Raw genomic sequence first — 20,799 nt, forward strand, 5'->3', positions numbered from 1 at the left:
CTCAAAGCAGGACCAATCCCCAACTAAATCATCCCAGCCAGGGCTTTGTCAAGCCTGACCTTAAAAACCTCTAAGGAAGGAGATTCCATCACCTCCCTAGGTAACCCATTTCAGTGCTTCACCACCCTCCTAGTGAAAAAGTTTTTCCTAATATCCAACCTAAACTTCCCCCACTGTAACTTGAGACCATTACTCCTTGTTCTATCATCTGGTACCACTGAGAACAGTCTAGATCCATCCTCTTTGGAACCTCCTTTTAGGTAGTCAAAAGCAGCTATCAAATCCCCCCTCAGTCTTCTCTTCTGCAGACTAAACAATCCCAGTTCCCTCAGCCTCTCCTCATAAGTCATGTGCTCCAGCCCCCTAATCATTTTTGTTGCCCTCTGCTGGACTCTTTCCAATTTTTCCACATCCTTCTTGTAGTGTGGGGCCCAAAACTGGACACAGTACTCCAGATGAGGCCTCACCAATGCCAAATAGAGGAGAATGATCACGTACATCGATCTGCTGGCAATGCTCCTACTTATACAGCCCAAAATGCTGTTAGCCTTCTTGGAAACAAGGGCACACTGTTGACTCATATCCAGCTTCTCATCCACTGTAACCCCTAGGTCCTTTTCTGAAGAACTGCTTCCTAGCCACTCGGTCCCTAGTTTGTAGCAGTGCATGGGATTCTTCCTTTCTAAGTGCAGGACTCTACACTTGTCCTTGTTGAACCTCATCAGATTTCTTTTGGACCAATCCTCTAATTTATCCCTCTGTATCCTATCCCTACCCTCCTGCGTACCTACCACTCCTCCCAGTTTAGTGTCATCTGCAAACATGCTGAGGGTGCAATCCACGCCATCCTCCAGATCATTAATGAAGATATTGAACAAAACCGGCCCCAGGACCGACCCTTGGGGCACTCTGCTTGATACTGGCTGCCAACTAGACATGGAGCCATTGATAACTACCCATTGAGCCCAACGATCTAGCCAGCTCTCTATCCCCCTTATAGTCCATTCATCCAGCCCATACTTCTTTAACTTACCGGCAAGAATACTGTGGGAGACCGTATCAAAAGGTAGTCTTGTTATCCATATAAATGTCTAATCTTGTTTTGAATACTGCTAAGCTTTTGGACTCAGTGAAATATTGAGACAATGACGTCCACTGGCTAATAGTGCACTATGTGAAAAAGTATTTCCTTTCATCAATTTCTAATTTATTATACTACTAACAATATTATTTTACACTTTAATTTCACCATTCATCCAAGGCTCCCAGAGCAGTGTTCAAACAATTAAAGCTCAACACGCCTATGAAAAAAACAGTCATGCCCACTTTACAAATATAGAAACTGAGACTCGGATATTCAAAGCCAGATAAGGTGGTGTGAGTGCCAAAGTCCCATTAAAATGAATGTGAATTAGTCATTCATACCCCTTTAGGTGTCTTTGAAAAATCTCCTCCCAAGGGAATATAATTATTTGTTTTCCCGAGTCCAAACTGAGGCAGTGACTTAATCAAGAAGAGAATCGTAGAGTAGCACCTTAGTGCCTTCCTCCTTTTCTAAGAAGTCAACGATCCCTTACATTTGAAGCAGCTAGTGAAAAATACACATGGACACACACCTTTGCACTTTTATCCAAAAACCCAATTCAGAAATGTAAATAAACCTGCCCTGAAGGGACTGACTAGATTTCTTTCCTTTGTCGGAAGGTACATATGGCTGCCATCCAAAATAGTTGCTCTGAGCTGTGTAACTTGTAATTTATTCCAGTGTAAATGTCAGAACCCTTTCTTTGCATGTCTAAGATGACCCACTGAAATTAGTCCCCCTTTAACAATTCTTTTTCTAATTTGCTTTTCAGCAAGAACGGCAACTTGACCTGCTGACTATAACCAACCCTGGTGAGTAAGCTACGAGGCTCGGCTTTTATCTTTTCTTAAAGAGACGGTTGTCTAAATGTGTTTTTTTCCCCCGTCTCTGGCATGCAAAATGAAAAACACTGTTCCCCAGAAAATCTTTAACATAATAACAAGTGACAGCTATATTGTGCTTGGCAAAGCCCCGGGTAGTTATCCGTTCACAGAGCTGCCTCTTCAGACCTTTACTCTATGAATTTGAGTGCTGATATTTTTTTAAGCCTCCTGGGGTTACAGTTAGTGGTATGTCTGCAGGGTAGATGCCCTAGAATTCACAATGTATGTTTAAGTATCACAGAAATGTAAGTTTTTCTCTCTTCAATACTAAATACATTTCAGGGGTGTACAGAGTCAGTGGCTTTCAGCGTGCACTGTTGGAGGGAGAATTTGCAGGTTAATTCTGAAGAACCTTAAAGTAAATGAGTTCAGAAAAATCTAGGTAAAAATAAAACACTTTCGAAACAGTCTTCTCAATAATGACTTTTGTTATTTGTCTGCAAAGGAAAATCCCCCAAATGTGTTATAGGTTGAATTTCTGGTCACTAGTCAGGAAAGTAGTTTCATATCTCTGGCATGGTGTTTTTCAAAGGTATCACTGTTGGGATTGAAATGCAGGCCAGATGAATGAGATTTCTCTTTGATCTAAGCTCTTGTTCAGTTTCTTCAGTAAGACTGCTCAATTTCTTTTCATTAGCTCTCTTAGAGGTCTACTGTCCACCAGCAACAGAGAAACACCACAGAGAGTTGGTCCTAGCTTTGGTAACCAGTATTTTTCTGTCCCTCAGCTCTAAATGCATCTTTATCTTTTTGTCTGGCTTTAACGGGGAATGTGTTAGCAAAGTGAGCAGGTGTTATGGGACAGTGGGCAAAGTGCGACACATTTTGCTTGGATAACAATTTTGCATCAATAATTGTTCCAACATTGTAAATGTAGATATCTGTGACATGACTTCTCCTTCACTAACCTTGTTCAAATAGTAATCATTAAAAAAAGGAGAAGAAACACTTTGTTGGGACAGATGTTTGAGGCTACTGGCAATTGCATCACATTTTTGCATGTTCGTTTTTCATACAGTTTGCAATTATGTTAATATATGCTTAGGGCACTTGCTGATAAAAGCAACAATACAGTGAGAAAGAGCCATTGTCACCACTCTGACTACAAATTCAAGGGCAAATATGACACATTTTTCCGTATTTTGTATCTTCAATGTCCCCTGTTTCTAAAGAAAAAAAGAAAAGAAAAAAAAAATCCCTGAAGGTCATAATCAGAATAAACACTCAGATCTTGGATAAAGTTACAGAAGTCCACAGCCTTTTTTATAGGAGAAAAGGAAGGTTGGGGGGAAAAATCACTTAAGGGAGAGACATTTGTTTAACTTGTATTTATGATACCTTCTTTACTGTGATGACTGATGCAATGTTCACTGGAGCAATAAAAGAGTTGATTAAGTTGAGTTTGTGCATAGATGTGATTACAGTAAGTATCTAGCACTTCAGATCTTTCAGTTTTGCACAGCAACATACCAATTAGTTAGAAGGATCAGCATAGGCACATACTAAGGCTATGTCTACACTACGGGGGGGGGGGGGGGGGGGGGGGCCTAAGATACGCAACTTCACCTACGTGAATAGCGTAGCTGAAGTTGCGTATTTTAGGTCGACTTACCTGGCTGTGAGGACGGCGGCGAGTCGACCGCTGCCGCGCCGCCGTCGACTCTGCTTCCGTCTCTTGCCGTGGTGGATTTCCGGAGTTGACGGCAGAGCCATCGGGGATCGATTTTATCATGTCTAGATGCGATAAGTCAATCCCCAATAGATCGATTGCTACCCACCAATTCGGCGGGTAGTGAAGACGTGCCCTAAGAGTTTCCACTGATTATGTAGGTAGACATGCTGTGTTCCAAAAAAAAAAGACTTCCTTGCCAGACATTTTTCAGGATGTGCATTTTTTGTATTTTTGTGTGTTGATAGCCAGAAATCCATAATCATTGATTTGATAAAGTATTAAAAAAAAATTGGGCCAAGATACATGTAGCCTAGAGTTTGGCTGCTAAATAAGTTTGAACTCATTATCAAAAGGGCTGAGCATCCTCAGGCCAAACTTATTTAGGAGTCTAAAATTTGGATTTTCTAAAGAGTTTAAGGGAGTTAGGCATTCAGCTCTTTTTAGGATGCTTTGAAAAATCCCAACCTAAATATAGATTTAGGAGTCTGACTTCAGGTCATACAGGTTTCAAAAGCTTAGCCTTGGGAATTATTTATCTTTAGATATTGTTACTTTTTTATATTTTCATTTTGGAGGACTGTCTTTATGATTTGTTAGCAATGGACTGTTTTTACAGAGACATGATACAGCTTATGACTGAGTACTTTGGATGATCTGAATTAAGGGCGAACAGTTTGTTTTCAACTGTCATTTCTCTGGAAATTCTTTAAGTTTTCCATCCTGTGTAGAGGCAGGCAGCCTCCTGTACAGTGGATGTCACTCAGCTAGTCTTGTCTACAATAGGAAAATCCCCTATAGCTTGACAATATCAGTCAGCTGTGGTGCATTTTTGGCATGGTCTAACTACAAGTATAAAGCAGAACAAAGTGAATTCAGTACCATTTCAGAAACCCTGGTGGCCTTTGTAAACTGCACACCTGTCATAAGATAACATTAGAGAGACAGGGTAGGTGAGGTAATATCTTTTATTGGACCAACTTCTGTTGGTGAGAGAGAAGCTTTTGAGCTACAGAGAGCTGTTCTTCAAGTCGACATGTACTCAGAATGTCATAGCTAAATACAGGGTGGAACAGATTGTTTAGTATCAGTAGTTAACACATATTTCAAGGAATCATTCAAGGTGAAGTAGCCCATTAACACCTCTCCAGCCATAGGGGGGAAAGGGAGAAAAAAAGCTGGGGGTGGGGGGGACAACTTAATTGGGTTATAGATTGTTGTAATAAGCCATAAATCCAGTATCTCTATTCAGTCCACGATTCTTAGTAACTAGCAAAGTTATGAATTATGGCTCGTCTTTTGGAAGTGTTGTGCAGGTTTCCTTTGAGGATGAGGACTGAGAGGTCAGATACAGAGTGATCGCTTTGTAATCTGTTCCACCTTATATTTAGCTGTGACATCCTGAGTACATTTCTCAGATCTGAAGACGCGCTCTCTGGAAAGTTTGTGTCTCTCACCAACAGAAATTGGTCCACTAAAAGGTCTTACCTCAGCTGCCGTATCCTTCTAATATCCTGGGACCGACATGGCTACAACAACACTGCATACAACATGAGGTAACATTCTCTCTCTCTCTCTCTCTTTCTTACACACACACACACACACACACACACACACACCTGTTATCTGAGTTTTTAGTCACTGAGGTGTTGAAGAACCCTGCTGGCTGTAACTATTTTTTCTTCAAGACCCTCTGTGCATTCCCACTTGGGGAATGGTGCCTCCTGGCAGTAAGCATATTTTGAAATGATACTGAACACTTTCATTCTGGTCTGCACTTGCAATCAAACCATATTCAGAGTTGGATCAACTGCACCCACTGGTGGCAACAAATGTCAACAACGGATAGTTATCCTAGAGTAGAGAAGGCTATTAATGGGCATGGTTGAAAGATAACATCATGTCATTAATACTCACTTACCAGTATTTAAGGGAATTTAAACTGCACTTCCTTCATGTTGGAACTAGAAGAAAGAGTAAGTGAAATTAGTAAATGTTATTGCTACACTCCTTTCTTTTGCCCCTTGGCATGTGAGTTACAAATGGGTTCTCAAGACCTCAGTGACTAAAAATTCAGATAATAATTCAAGAGCTGTCACAGGAATCTTAATGTTATGTCATGACAGATGTACCATTCAAAAAGGTCCCTGTTGTAAAATGATTCAACAGAGCTTAAGTGTTGTCTTAAGTGTTGACCATCTTTTATTGTTAGTATCACCTTAATCAGAAGTTATTTTGAACCCACATTGTGGTGCTGCCCAGACATTGTCTGTCTTGCATTCACATTGCTCCAGATGGCCTGCACACAATAAGCAAAGTGTATAGTGCTGCTGTTTACTAGGACAAGCAGGTGTGGTGAAACAATATAGCTGAGCCCTTCACAGACCAACCATCTCCTGTGACTTTCCTGGCTATGACAGAGAAACTGTTCTGCAGACTAAGTCTTTTTTGAAGGCTCTAGTAGTGATGAAAACCTTAGTTTTGATTTAAAAGTAGCTTTGTAAGTCAGAACGAATACTCATTTGTCCCTAACATGGATTGAGTGTATTCTGGAAAAGTAGTGATGGAGGAAATGTTGGGATTGAAAAATTGGTACTGTACATGTACAGAAATTAAATATTGTATGAGACGTGTGTATATGACTGCGGACCCCATTTCAAAGTCCCTATGGAAATGGCTCAGGAAATGTTCCACGGGATGTTGAAAAGCAGAAGAAGCTGTTCAACAGGTGGTGTAGGCTTCATTGGGTGCCAGATCTCCTTGATGTGACTGACACTCACTTATCAGTATTTAAAGGAGTTTAAGTTGCACTTCCTTATATGTCGAGTAGCTCAAAGAAAGAGTAAGTTAAATTAGTAAATGTTACTACACTCCTTTCTTCTGCCCCTTGGCATGTGAGTTACACCATCTTAGACTCTGTAAAACTCCATGCAATTCAGTGAGTCAAATTCAGACATGACATGTAAAGTGGGGAGGGGAAAGAAGTTAAGCATTCATAAATGGGTGTGTGTCTAGAGTGGGTCCAAGTTGAAGTAACATAAACTTTGGTGAGAGGAGGGGCTTAAGGATGTGAAGTTTTACCAACGTATATTTATTTCCTTTAAATTTACTTAGCTTTACTTCTGAATTTCATCGGAAGCAGTCCCTGAACAATTTTTAGTAGACTCAAACTTTAGGGCCGGTGCTTCTGCTGGCATAAATTAGTTTAGCTTCACAATGAAGATAAACTGATTTACACCAGCTGAAGGATCTGCCCTTCGTTTCTAGCTGGCTGTTTGTGGTTTTGTGAATACTCACTATGTTACAGTATCATTCAGGAAGGTGAGTTCAACTCCCACTGCATTTTTGTTAAATTATTGATAGTGTAAACGGAAGTGTGATTGAACCCACTGGCTTTAAAATTGGCTAAGATGTTAGATTGCCCAGGAACCTCCATTACAAATACTCCTTTGAAATTCTCTTTGATTCAGCCTTCTTCGGGGCTTGATCCTTTCCTACCACCCTCTCTATTGCAAATTTAAAATAAACTTTTCTTGAAATCAGTGCACTGTCAGGAGACATTCATCAGCACTGGAGGTGTACGTTTCCCAGATGTATATAAAACTCACTCCATTTGGCAGCAGTAAATTGAATACATTTAGAAAACATGGGGTAATTGAATGTCCCCCAGTGCCCAGCTTGTCTGCAACATCGAATATAGAATGTTTTAAGTCTCTTTCATTTCCATTTTAAGAGAAAAATAAAATAAGAGCTAAATCCTTAGTTCATTAGCCATGATTTACTTAGATTTTTCACAGAGCACTTTAGGAGTTTGCACCCTATACCAGAGTAAAAAAATTTATAAATTCTTAGTTAAGGGCTATGGGATTTGATCCTAAAACTGTAGTGGTTTCTGAGCATGTCCTTACTAATAAAGTATTGTACTTGTAGGAAAGAAAGAAGGCTTGATTTTAAAAAATATTTACCAGACTGAACTTTATGGAGCTAAACCCTATCATTTAAAATATTCCTTCCCCTGTAATATCTCCTGTGCTATGCTTTAAAAATGTCTCAATTTCATTAATTTGTGATACACTGAATTCTTGTGAGGTGGCTTTAGTTTCCTCCATACATATTTTACCACTTTAAATCATAGATATAGGACTGTTGCCTAATTAATTTCCTCTGGTGAGAAAAATATATTTCTACTTTCCTTCCATGAACAAAGTGATATGTGGGATTTACTGTACTTTTTAGCTGATTAAGTGTTGCATTTCCACACACCATTGCTTATGAGACTCCCTAGTAAAATTAGATGAAGAGAAGAAAAGCTTTAAAATATGCTTTTGAAAGTTACTTAAGAATAAGCTCAACTACTGAACGCCCCCTGCAAGACATTTCCATTACCTTCCTGAATATTCTGACAATCTACTTCTTTCTAATTGAAGCATGAAAATAATATGAAGTCATGAAGCTATAATACACCTATTAGTAAAAATGATACAGGGTAATAAAATGTGACAGAACGTTGTTCACTGTTAAAACTCATGCACTAACTATTCTTGATAGTCCATGCTAATTAATACAACATTGATTTTGATCAAAGTACATGTCAAGGGATACTGGCTGAGTTTTCAAGCAGCCTAACATAATTATGGTTCATGTTTGTGTTGGTGAAAGCTTCATATGCTGTTTCGTTTTAGGGGGGAAAAAACCCTTTCAGTCTTTCTAATAATAACTGATTCATCTAAAAGGAACACTCAATGAGGTCTGGGAGCTAAGCTATTCCTCGTGTTACATTTCTAAGATGTTATGGGTTTAACCTAGGGTGACCAGATGTCCCGATTTTATAGGGACAGTCCCGATATTTGGGTCTTTTTCTTATATAGGCTCCTATTACTCTCCCACCCCCGTCCCAATTTTTCACACGTGCTATCTGGTCACCCTAGTTTAATCACCTTTGCTCCCACAAAGGTTTAAAATGGATCCTGAAAATGTTAAGGGCAAATGGGAGAACAGACTCCAAAGGTTCGGTTTGATATTACTCTAAATAAATTGATATTGCTTACACATCAAATAAAGGAATTGGAGCCAGTTACAAACAGCAGCCAGTTACAAAATGATCAATCACATCTGAGTGCTAAAGAATTAGGAAGGAGTTTGTTCTAATCTTAATGGAGTTTTAGAGACATGTTGTGATAGCAAAAAGTGATAAGGAAACATTGGCTTCCTCCCTGCCCCTTCCCAGCAGCAGGGTTCTGGCTCTCCAAGAGCCAATCAGGCACCGTGGCTTTTTATACAATGAGGATTAGGGATGGAATATATGCTCAAAAGTAAGAATTTCTCATTTACAAAAGACAAAGGTGTAGCAAAGAAGAGTGACATTGCTGCATACCCACATTCTAGCCATACATACTTCTGAGGCTCAGGGGCTTCATAACCCCTAACCCTCACCCAACCCATATCCATACCTACATGCTGGCTTGGTGGCTGCAGAAGTGTCACATTCTGCCTGTGGGTTGGGGTCACTTTCCATCATCTCCGTCCCGCACACAACAACCCACTCACTTTGGCCTTGTTCTGAGAGAGGTGAATTTACCCTTATAATCACTTTCCTGTGTATCTATTGATATACATATATATCTATATAAACCCCAAATTACCAACATGTAAAATCTTGTTTCCAATTGAAATGACAGATAATTTTAGATTAAATAACAAAATGAGATTTTTTTTTGTGTTTGTTTGCTAAATATTTAGCTTTGGTAAATCTGTTTTTGTTGTTGGTTTTATTTCTTGCATAAGAAACCTGACTCTTTTGTATATCTATAGGATAAGTGGCGTTTCATCAAGATTAAATAAGACCACAGAGAGGGCATTTTGAAGGCTAACTCCATTATTTTTGAAGAAAAACATCAAGCTTTTTCACAATGCCTTATTATTATTCTGGGTCACCGTGATGTTTCCATGCACCTTGGCATGTCCCTTTAATTGGATCCTTGTGTACGAAGGTCCAGTACAGTTGCATTGAAAGCTGACATTTCTAACTAACTGACCTTTTCAGGCCCACTGATACTCCTATAATGATTATCCTCTAGCATTGTTTGGACACAATACCACATACTTCACAGCACATAAAGAATATGGTCTCTGAAAACTATTCAAAATTCCCAATCTCAAGTTAGCAAAATGAGAAAATTGGGTGCAAACATTCATCAGACTGTTATTGTGCAGGTATCGATTTGAATGCCCTTTCATTTCTCTGGGAAAAAGTGTTGTATTATGGAGTTCTAAATTAACTTTTGTTCTGTTATTTTTCCCCAGTAACTATAAAAAGGTCAAATTCATTCATAAGGCTGAATAGATTTGCTGGAGATAAGCAATAAGATAGCAATCAACCTTCAAATAACCTTTAAAGAGACAGTATCTTCTTTTCTGAACAATAATTGATCTGTTCATTATGGTGCTGCGAACTCTTTGGGACTCATCTAAGCAAAATGTATAGGACCTGTGGCCAAAGGATGTAATCTAGAACAATAAGGAAATTAATTCTGGTGTTAGAAATATATTAAAGTTGCATATTTCAGAGACAACCAGGTGACAAAGGGAACAATATTGTGGTATGTGGTGCTTGATTTCATTGTCCCCAAAAAATGTGAACAAAGACAGAGAGATCTGAAAGTTTGATACTTGATTTGTTTTTGTTTCACCTATGCCAGAAATCGGAATCTTGCCCTTCTCTCATGAATTTGGTGGCTAGTGTATAATGATCTTCATAACTTGTTTTCTTGGTACATACAAGAGAACCTCAGATGGAAAAAATTGGGTTAAACATCAGCTCTGCATGGAGAATGTGTAAACTTAGGGTGCCTCTTTTAGTCTCTCCTTTAAGACAAGTCAGATTTGTAGGTTATGAGGGGGGTTTGTGTGTGTGTGCAGTGAACATTGTGGAAAAGGTTTTTTATTTAGTTAGTTCATTGGTAAATACTCCCCAGTGGTTTCTGCACATGAAAAAATGAAACTCTGGCCAGTTCATTAGCTGCAGCCAAGGAGTCCATAGCACAACCGTAAGCATGTCATGATCCTTGGCCAGTTGTGTGCCAGGTTACTCCCCAGGCAAAAGTTAGAACAGACTGAGGGGTGCTGTAATTGTACCAAGGAGCTAATGCATAGCCAGGGACTGTCTAAGTCAAGAGATTACTGTATATTTAGGATATCAGTCCAATGTTTAGCATTACACCCATGTCCATATTTCATTTCTGCGTGTAAATCCATGTTACATACATCATTTTATTTTTATCAGTTACACATACACCATGGATTAGCAGTGCATAATTGATTACAAGAAGTTGTCTTGGCTTTTATCTTTGATCAGAGCTCTTAGAAGTAACAAGTATCCCAGGTGACAAAGCTTTTTATATTGAATATGTTTTCACACAGTAATTTTTGGTGAGTCATATTGCGCTCCTTTTCTTTATGAACAGGTTGATATCTCATGGAAAACAATCTTTGTAGAAACCCTTCTTGGTTCTATATATATATTGTAAAGGCGAATGGAAAGCTCTGTCCCCGGTTGTTTATTTTTTAATTAGTAAGGGCATTTCCATGGGAACACAATCTCGGTCACTTAGAAGTGTGGGGTTCTTTTATAATCCTTATCTGTCATCTGATCTGAACAAGAGTCAGTGAAAATGAGAGTCCCTGCCTCAAACAGCTTACGAACCAAAAGACAAACACAGAGAAGATAGGATTATTATATAATTTTTATATTACGATAGCACCCAGAGGTCCCATTCCACTGCCGGAGGGAGGGGGTATTGTGCTAGGCGGTGTACAAGTGCATACTATGACACCATCCTTATCCTGGAGAGTTTACCATTTAAATGGACAACACAAGCAATAATAGACAACATAGAAGGAAAATTTCAAAACTAGTTAATTAATTTTTTTATTTCTGCAAAACCATCTCCTCTCAATCCCCAGCCAAGCTGACCTCCCCAAAGATATAGCAGGGAAGAAGACAAACACTAACTGTTAGAGACTGGCAAAAGGGTTTTAAAGTTTCCCAGTGGGAGTGGGGGCTATCACTGTGCAAAGAATTTGTATTTTATCAGATTTGGTTCCTGAAAAGATCAAATCACCAGTGAATTCATCTTTGGCACTCAGAACATTTGGTGCTGAAACAAGCAGTCAGAGAAGGGCACTGGAGGGGATAACTTAGAGACTTTATTGTTTTGAACTCACTTGAAGGCATCAATTAACACGTGCATTTTTAGGGGGGATCTGACTGAGGAGAGAATGGTGACTTTGTAAACCAGGTCTGGGAGCATGGGATGGCAGAGTGGGAAAAGAACGCAGACAGGGTGTCCGGATGGTCAATGTTGACAGAGTAGCAAGGTCGGGGGAGGGGAAGGCTGCTCTAAATTATGCTTGGCTGCAGCAGCTCCCCCAGGCTACCCTCATGTCTTTACTACCTCTTCCCAAACCCCCTAATGCTGAGAGCTGTGTGAGAAGATGGCATAGTGGTCGTTCAAGAAGAATTCTCATCTGGTCAATTAGGCCAGTTTTAAATCTGCTTTGGGGACGAGGATTAGACCCACAGTATCTGAAACCTTAAAAACAAAACTTTACAAAAACAAACCGGTAAACCTCACCAAAAATGTAACATGCTCACCACCCATGTGCACACACCTATAGTGAGTAAGCACATGATCGTATGGGTGAGCCCCTCATCCTTCCTCACCCCCTTCCTTCCCTACTCTTTGTTATGCTCTAGTATATTTTATTTAGGGTCTGGTAGTGTGTTCATTGACACTTTGGTGTCACCTCTAAAATTTAGTCTACACTTTTTAGGGCAGGGACATTTGTGTGTGTGTATTCTCACATAGTGGAAATTTGGATGTTATAAAATAATACTACTATATATGATACAGTCCCCCTAAAAAGCATCACAACCAGAATCCAGGTGACTAATAATCAGTATTGTGGTGCTCAAGAACAAACTGCTGGTGTGTTAATCTCTTAAACTTGTGTGTTATAGTTCTGTTTTCTTCACCTTTAACCCAACAGTGGAATGTGGCCCTACGTTCTCTTATAACTAAATGCCCTTCTGTCCTTTGAGAAAACAGATTTGTGTCTTTTCATAGCTTTCTGCAGAGGGCTAATAATACATGAGAAAGCTTTACTGCCCACAGGAGGGTTTGCCAGGTTGTAATAATAAGAAATGTTGTTGAAAAGTCATGATCAATGTTAATTCAGTTATTTTTCATTTTCTTTGCGTTTCTTTTAAATGAAATCTTGTGTTTTGTACATTTGCTCCAGCCCTACCCCATGGATTGCTCATTGGAGAGAGTGGTGACTGGTTGTACAATGAATTCTTATTTGTCCTCCCACAGAAATAGCTGCAACATTTTTAAATGATGAATTTAAGGGAGAAAAAAATGGAACTTTGGATGTACAAAAGATGTAAATGTTGTTTTCCAGGTTTTATGGTTCCCAGATGCCTCCTCTAATTGCATAGCTAACCCTGAGTTTATTAAGTTATTTTCCAGAGTCAAACTCATTTGTATACATGTCAGAGTATAAACTGAATTTAAAAAGTAAGACCTCTGGATTAGAATTCAAGAATGATAAACAAACTCATTTAGAATGCATTTGCATGTAATTTCCATGTGCCAAAATGCAATTGCATGTGATTTGTAAATACAGGTCTTGCATCTATTTAACATTACAGACTAGCATGGAAGAAAATATTGTAGCTTCTTTTTAAAAATAAATAAATAAATAAATAAAAACCTCAAAATGGCCCATGTTTGAAGGTGATTCAGTATTCAGAAACTGATGAGGAGAGATAAGCATGCCGAGAAAGCTGTAAATTCTATTTGCAACATCTGTAGTAAGTTAGAATATTGTGTTTTATAGCAACCCCCTACCTTGCCCCACGGACATTACCATAGCATGTGGTATATTTATTATTCACTTCCCGCAAGAGCTGTTTTGCCTAGTGCAGCTTTAAAAATAGTCTGTTTTCTCAAGTTCAAACTAGTAAGGAAACAAAATAATTGCTTCCGTTTGAAGCGTATTGGCTAATCTGGCCTACAAACTTTGGCGCAAACTAGCATTTTAATTATTATTATTAATAATAATGTTTATTAAATAGTGCCTAAGGACCAACCAAGAATGGGGTCTCAATGTGACAGTCACTCTGCAAATGCAGAATACCAGAAAGTCCCTGTCCCAAAGCACTTACAAACCAAATAGTCCAGACAGGCACGGGGTGGGGGAAAGGGGTAGAACACAAGCAGAGTGACCAATGTGAGGGCAGCAAACATCCTTTTTGTATCATGTTAGTTAATTTGGAGGATGGATTTGATTAGGAGGGGATCCGCTAAATGGAAAGAAAAGTTGAGGGAGAGGGGTGAGGAGAACAGGTCTGGGGAAAAGAGGGACAGGTGTGCAGCAAATCTGAGGTAAAGAGACTGAGGGAAAAGTAGGGAGAGGTTTGGAGTAAACAGTCAAAATGCACAGGGCAGAGGAAATCCAATCAAAACTGGAGAAAGTTCTCTACTTTGGCAGTTTCCACTCCTATTGCCTGGAATTTCTGGTCTTGTCTACACTACGTGGGGTCTGCTGACACGGCTACGCTTATATAGCTATATGGCGGATCCCCCTAGTGTAGACACAGTGTATACTGACAGAAGGATGAGTTCTGTGGGTGGAGGAACACCAATCTCCCTCAATGACATTAGCTACACCAACAGAAGCTAGGGTTACCACCTTTGAAATGCAAAAAACCTGGCACCCATTCCCCCAAGGCAAGCCTACCAAAACCCCAACCGCAGGGTAACTCCACAACCGCACCCCAACAGCTACATATAGTACCTAGAGAGATAACACATATAGATAAGATTGATAACATCACCTGTCTCCTCACTCTTGCGTGACTGAAACTCTCTCACACCCGCATGGTGTGTATGTGGTTGATGGGCAGACAGCTGCTGTATTTTCAACAGTGTCAATCTGTTATTGCTTAAACTGTGGACATGGGAACACTGCAGCATCTTTAGCTTGACATGGAAACTTTAAACATTAGATATCCCAGTGTATTTTGATAATAATTCAAATCTTTAGACCCATGTAAAAAAACTGGCTGATTAAATTATTTTTCTGGCAACTGGAAAATCTATAAAAAAAAAAAAAAACAACCCAAAATCGGCCAGGCCCGTCAAATACTGGCCAGGCGGTAACCCTAACAGAAGCCCTCTTCTGTTTCCATAGTTATGTCTACACTCCAGATTTTGCTGGTCTAGCTATGTCGAAAAGACGTGCGGTTCTTTTCATACCCACAGCTGACATAGCTATGCTGATAAAAGCTTGTTGTGTAGACCAGGCCTCAGACTGGTACTTCCCTGCAGTTTTTCCTCAAGGCTGCATGGCAGGGGAGGGGGCAGGAAAGTGCCCCTCAGAGTATGTAAAGTGGGTCTCCCCTGCACAGTTCTGGGTTTGGGTGTGCTGGGCAGGAGAGGCGGTCCTGCCTGGATCTCATTTTACCGTCTGCCCCTCAGAGCAGCAATCCTTGCTTTGCCTGCTTCTGCCGCTGCTCCTACTGGTTTGAGTGAAGGATTAAAAATGCAGTGTGTGTCTCAAGATTAAAGAAGCCTGTAGCTTTGACGGAAAAGGTAATACTGTTTGAAAATAGAGGTTGGGGGTGAATTAGAATTTAAGGAGTGAACACAGTGTTGTTGAAATGCATTAGTGGAGTTACTGAAATCATGCTTTATTTAAATGCATTGGTTTTTTAAAACAGCTTATTCTGAAATACAGAGCAACAACCATTTTTATGTCCATTGCATAGCAGCAAAGCCTCACATACAATGAGAGACATAATATGGTCCATAGAGTTCATCTACCTTGGAGCTAGTTTACTCTCTCATACATTTGCATACATTAAATATAAAAATAGGGTTCCTTTCCTCTCCCTAATATTGCTGCCATTGATTCCAACTTGACTCAGTTCTGCTGAGAGACATAATTTTCAATAGATTCTTTTATAAAATATGGAATTCATTCCCTTTTGTAAAAACGGAGCCTTTCCATATAATAGCTTCATTTCGCTCTTGCACATTGGCACCAGTATTTATCATCAAGGAGTTAGAGATGCTAGATGCCTTTCCATCTTTTATTCCTCGCAGAATAGACTCCTTTTTGCACACATGGATGAAGGATTAAGTGTTGTCGCATTCTGGTTTTTGCTTGATCTATCAAGAACTCTTATTTACTTTTTGGGTTGTAATTCAGTTTGCATACCTGGTTTAAATGTTAATTGCTAATTAGGCTTAAAAGGTATTTAGACAGTGGTCTATATTAACCTCTTCAACTGTCCACTTCTTCCTAAGGAGGCAGCTGGCTGAAACAAAAACAAAACAAAACAAAACAAAACAAAAAAGCATCATTATGTGGATGATAAATTACCCTTTTATCCCAGGAGAAGACAGTCCCTCAGCACCAAGGTTGAGACATTCCAGTGACTGGAATAAAAGAGCCTGCAGACTGTCTGTCCACATGGTGTTTGATACATAATGTGATTCTTCTAAAATGGTTTTTATAATTAAATCATCGAGGGTAGTGGGAGAGAGAACATCATTCTTGTAACTTCCAATTTATCAGAAGCTACCGTTACTGGTGAATGGAAAGGCTGATTTTATATTAAGTGCTTTAAAAGTTACATTTCAAAATGAGGGTTTTGAAGGCTGGCTTAAAAAAAAAGAAGAGCAGATTTTGTAAAAATCTAGCAGGAAGGAAAGGTTACTGCATTCATCCAGGGGAAGCAGATAACTTTTAACTTCAGTGATCCTATTGCACTAATGTGCCTTTCTGAATATGTGGAGCAAATTTGTTGTTTGTTTTTGTATATGGTAGTTTGAGTGAATGGCTCCTTGACACCGATCATGTTGTGGCAGTCATTTAATGTGTGGGACTCTAATGACCAAGGTAAGTCAGCAATTAGCACAAATGACCAACTATGAAAACAGAAATTCCTCCCATTTGCTTTAATTATATCTTTGTTCAAATATTTGCATACTCTATCGCTTAATTATTAGGGATTTTAGCATTTTGAATAGCAAAGAAGATGATAGGGATTAAGATTTCGCACAATGTTTATTTAGTTTATTTCCTTATTAGCTAAATGAAATCCAACAATTGAAGAGCCATATATAGAGCTGTATACATAGGAGTTGAGAAATTAGACCTAATATTAAGCACTAATCAGTGTGACTTTAAGTTTTATAAAGCAAACAATGTAGAATGACTCTGGAATTCTGCAGTCTGTTTCTCCAAAACTCCTTAAATGGTACCATCATGTTGCTTTAGACAGCTTAATGTGGTCCACGGATCAATATCTGGCTAACTCTAGAGCAAGAGTTCTCAAATTTCATTGCATTGTGACCAAAAATTATTACCTGACCCCAGGTGGAGGGACTGACGCATGAGCCTACCCGAGGCACCTCTTCCCCCAGGCAGGGAGGCCAAAGCCAAAACCCCAGGCCTTCATCCCAGGGTATGGGGCTTGTAACCTGAGCCATGCTGCGCCAGGCTGAAGCCAAAGCCTCAGTCCCTAAGCACTGAGGAATGGACACCTCTGATTTCTATGTGTTGTCATGACTACTCTAATAGGATTTTCAAACTGGGTAGGGAGGTGTCTGGGAAATCTTAGACTCCTACAAAATGGGAACTGCTAAGGGTAGCATTTTTCAAAAGCACCCAAGGGACTTAGGAGCCCAAGTCCTATTGGTTTTCACTAAACAAGAATCCGATCCCTACAGTGCACCCGTAGATAAAGCACAGGGGATTTTTAGTAATATTCACTGGAACATTGGTCACCGTGAGGTAGGCAATGAGAGGGCATCATTCCAGGGCAGGCACTGAAGGCTGCATTCTGCATTTGCATTCTCACTGAAAACAAGGGGGAGTTGCATGTCTTCACCTGAGGGCGGATTCGTTCACTTTCCTAATGGCTTCATAATGTGGCCTTGTAACTTCAGTTTTTCAGACCCTTTCAAGAGAATACATCCTGGTATTGCTTTCCCTTTAAACTAACATAAAAACCAACTTTTTTTTCTCTTAGCCAATGCTTGGTAAACTAGGTCCATTCAAACCAAATTAATTTTAATTTGGCAAAATGCAGCAGTATACATCTAGGAAGGAGGAATTCAGGCCACACATACAGAATGGAAGACTCTATCTTGGAAAGCAGGGATCTGCAAAGGATCTAGGGGTCATCGTTGAAAAGCAACTCAACATGAGCTCCCAGTATGATGTTGTGGCAGAAAGGGCTAATACGAATGTATAAATAAGGGATTGGTGAGTAAGAATAGAGAGGTGATTTCACCTCTGCATATTAATTAATGAGACTGATACTGGGAGACTGTGTTCAGTATCACAGGTTTACATTTTAAGCAGGGTGTTGAAAAACTGGAGATGGGGCAAAAAAGAGCCCCAAAAATGAGTTGAGGGCTGGAACCACAGTATCTGAGGTTTACATTTTAAGCAGGGTGTTGAAAAACTGGAGAGGGGGCAAAAAAGAGCCCCAAAAATGAGTTGAGGGCTGGAGGAAATGCCTGACAGTGAGAGATTTAGAGCTCAATCCGTTTAGTTTATCAGAAAGAAGAGTGAGAAGTGACTTGATTATAGCATATAAGTACCTTCACGGGGAGAAAATACTGGGTACCAAAAGGCTCTTCAATCTAGCAGAAAAAAGCATAAGAAGAACCAATGGGTTGGAGCTGAAGCCAGACAATTTCAAATTGGAAATAAAGCACATTTTTAACAGTGAGGGTGATGAGCCATTGGAGCAAACTGCCAAGGGAAGTGGTGGGTTACTGGATGTCTTTTTGGAAGATCTGCGTTTGCCAAACACAAGCTAAGCTTTAGTCACACACAAATTATTGGGCTCAATACAGGGGTAGCTGGGAGAAATTTAATGGCCTATGATATCCAGGAGGCTGGATTATATGATCAAATGGTCCCTTCTGGCCTTAAACGCTATGAATCTATGAATAATTGAGTTGTTATTCACGTTTTCTATGGATTTATTATGTAAAGAATTAATTTTCCTTTTGAACAACGGGAAGGGAGCAGAGTTTCCTAAACCATGAATCACAGAGGCCATCATGTAGAAGGGAAAAGAAGCTGCTAAGCCAGTTTCTTACACCGGTATCGCAGGGAGAGATTGGTGCTCCATTAGCAATTTGATAGGGAAGGGAATAAAGGTTTTAAAAATGATTTGCCCCAAGCTGAACAGGATTTTGACCAGAATTTGACTGAATGCCTTCTTAAAGCCACATTTTGATATAGCCCACCCCTAATTATGAGAGAAAGAGAGCGTGTGTGAACGAGTGGCATAGCCAGGGTGGGCCCCGACTTCGGGTGGGTGGGCAATGACAGGGGGTGGGGGAGGGGAGATAGGAGGGAAGGGGCCGCTTCCCCCCAACCCTCTCCAGCCGGCCTTGGGGGGGAGGAGGGAGAATGGACATGCTGGCCAGGGAGCATGGTCGGGACGTGGGGGCTTGCCCTGCTCCTCCTGCCCGACGCTCTAGCCAGGGAGCGGGGTCAGGGTGCGGGGGCTTGCCCGTCCGCAACCCCCACGCCCCGACCCCGCTCCCAGGCTGGAGCGCTGGGCAGGCAGAGGGAGTGGGGCAAGCCCTGATGCTGCTCCCTGGCTGGAGCGCCGGTGGAGTGGGGTAAGCCTCCGCACCTCGACCCCACTCCCCAGCTGGATCACCCGGCGGGCGAAGTGGGGCAAGCTCTGGACCCCGCTCCCTGGTTGGAGCGCAGGGCGGGTGTGTGGAGCAGGGCAAGCACTGGGGCCGGAGCAGAGCCGGTGCTCGGGGGGTGGGCCTTGATGCTAAGTGGGTGGGCCAGGGCCCACCCAGGCCAACCCATGGCGACCCCCCTGGGTGAACATGGTACTGGAAGCTAGATGTTCCTGAGTTCTGACCCTGATTCCTTTCATGATCTTGGCAAAATCACTTAAAGGAACATCATCAACTTAAAAAGTACACCTTTGTATTTATTTCTAACTCCTATAGCTACAGATCACACCTAACATTACTGTATCTCAATCTTACAGAAGGAAGTTCTCTACTTTTTGCTTGTTTAGTCTGTGCATTTGACAGCGCTTTGCGTATATTCAATTTCACTGTTTCCTCAGTGTGGTCTGGTAGTCCCTGACCCTGCAATGACATCCATCAATTTCCTGTATTGTTTTGTATGGGTCTTCACAGAGTAACAAGGGAAGGAAACACATTTTTTTAAAAAATATATATGATATTATACAACCACAAAACTGGCAAGGGAACTTGGAGGCAGGTTTAAAAACGAAGACTACTTTTAATGCTTGTTTTTATTGACTAGATGTCAAGATGGTAGTATCTACTTTATCCTCTGTGGTTCAGTTTCTCTATCTGTATAATGGGGATAATAATATCCACCTCCCATGAGAGTGATAAGGATTAATGTTTGCAATGAACTTCCAACCTTAAAAAGCTCTATGTAAGTGCTAGGCATTAGCATTATTAATGTTAATGCTTAAATGAAATGTTAAGGGACAAAACTAATGTTAAAGAAGAGAATGTTCTAAACATCAAGGGCCTTACAGAAAGTCTTTTGCCCTCCCATTGTGCCTTATTAGAATGTATTCTGTTTATTGAATAGTAAGTAGTTGTTTAATCAGAGGTTAATCATCATATTGTGATTTACTGCTGGTTTACAGCTAAAATTACTCTCCTTTTTTCCGTTATCATAAATTACTTCTATTTTGCATAACTGAAACAGCTTTGTTTGACTGACTCTGACCCTTCTTGGAGCTATGCATTCACCTCTGTAGTTTATGAATTAGGAAGAATAATATAGTGCCATGATAGAGAGTCACACTAAAACCCTTATTGCCATCATTGGAGATCTGCATGTAGACAGACGTGTACTTTCATGCCCCTTACACTTGCAAAATAAGAGCTTGGTGAGTTACAAACAGGGACATGTTTATAGGAAGGAACCTATTAAAAGGGATTCTGCATACTCCTTATGACCAGAATCCCAGGGAAACAGCTAAAGGACCATTGTACTGCATGGGTTTGGACTTTAACACACAATGCTGCAATATTAACTGCATTGGATGTGGCATG

At 40.3% G+C, this 20,799-nt stretch overlaps 1 protein-coding gene across 1 annotated transcript in view; it reads left to right on the forward strand.

Annotated features, from left to right (window-relative positions):
- Positions 1-20,799, forward strand: part of AGBL4 (ATP/GTP binding protein like 4) — a 1,407,981-nt gene that overhangs the window by 782,464 nt on the left and 604,718 nt on the right. The window contains exon 6 of the mRNA XM_034778118.1: positions 1,857-1,896. Coding sequence (XP_034634009.1) covers positions 1,857-1,896 — 40 coding nt within the window. The remainder of the gene's footprint in view (positions 1-1,856; positions 1,897-20,799) is intronic.

The sequence above is a fragment of the Trachemys scripta genome, chromosome 8 (genome assembly GCF_013100865.1).
Source record: "Trachemys scripta elegans isolate TJP31775 chromosome 8, CAS_Tse_1.0, whole genome shotgun sequence".
Classification (NCBI taxonomy): domain Eukaryota; kingdom Metazoa; phylum Chordata; order Testudines; family Emydidae; genus Trachemys; species Trachemys scripta.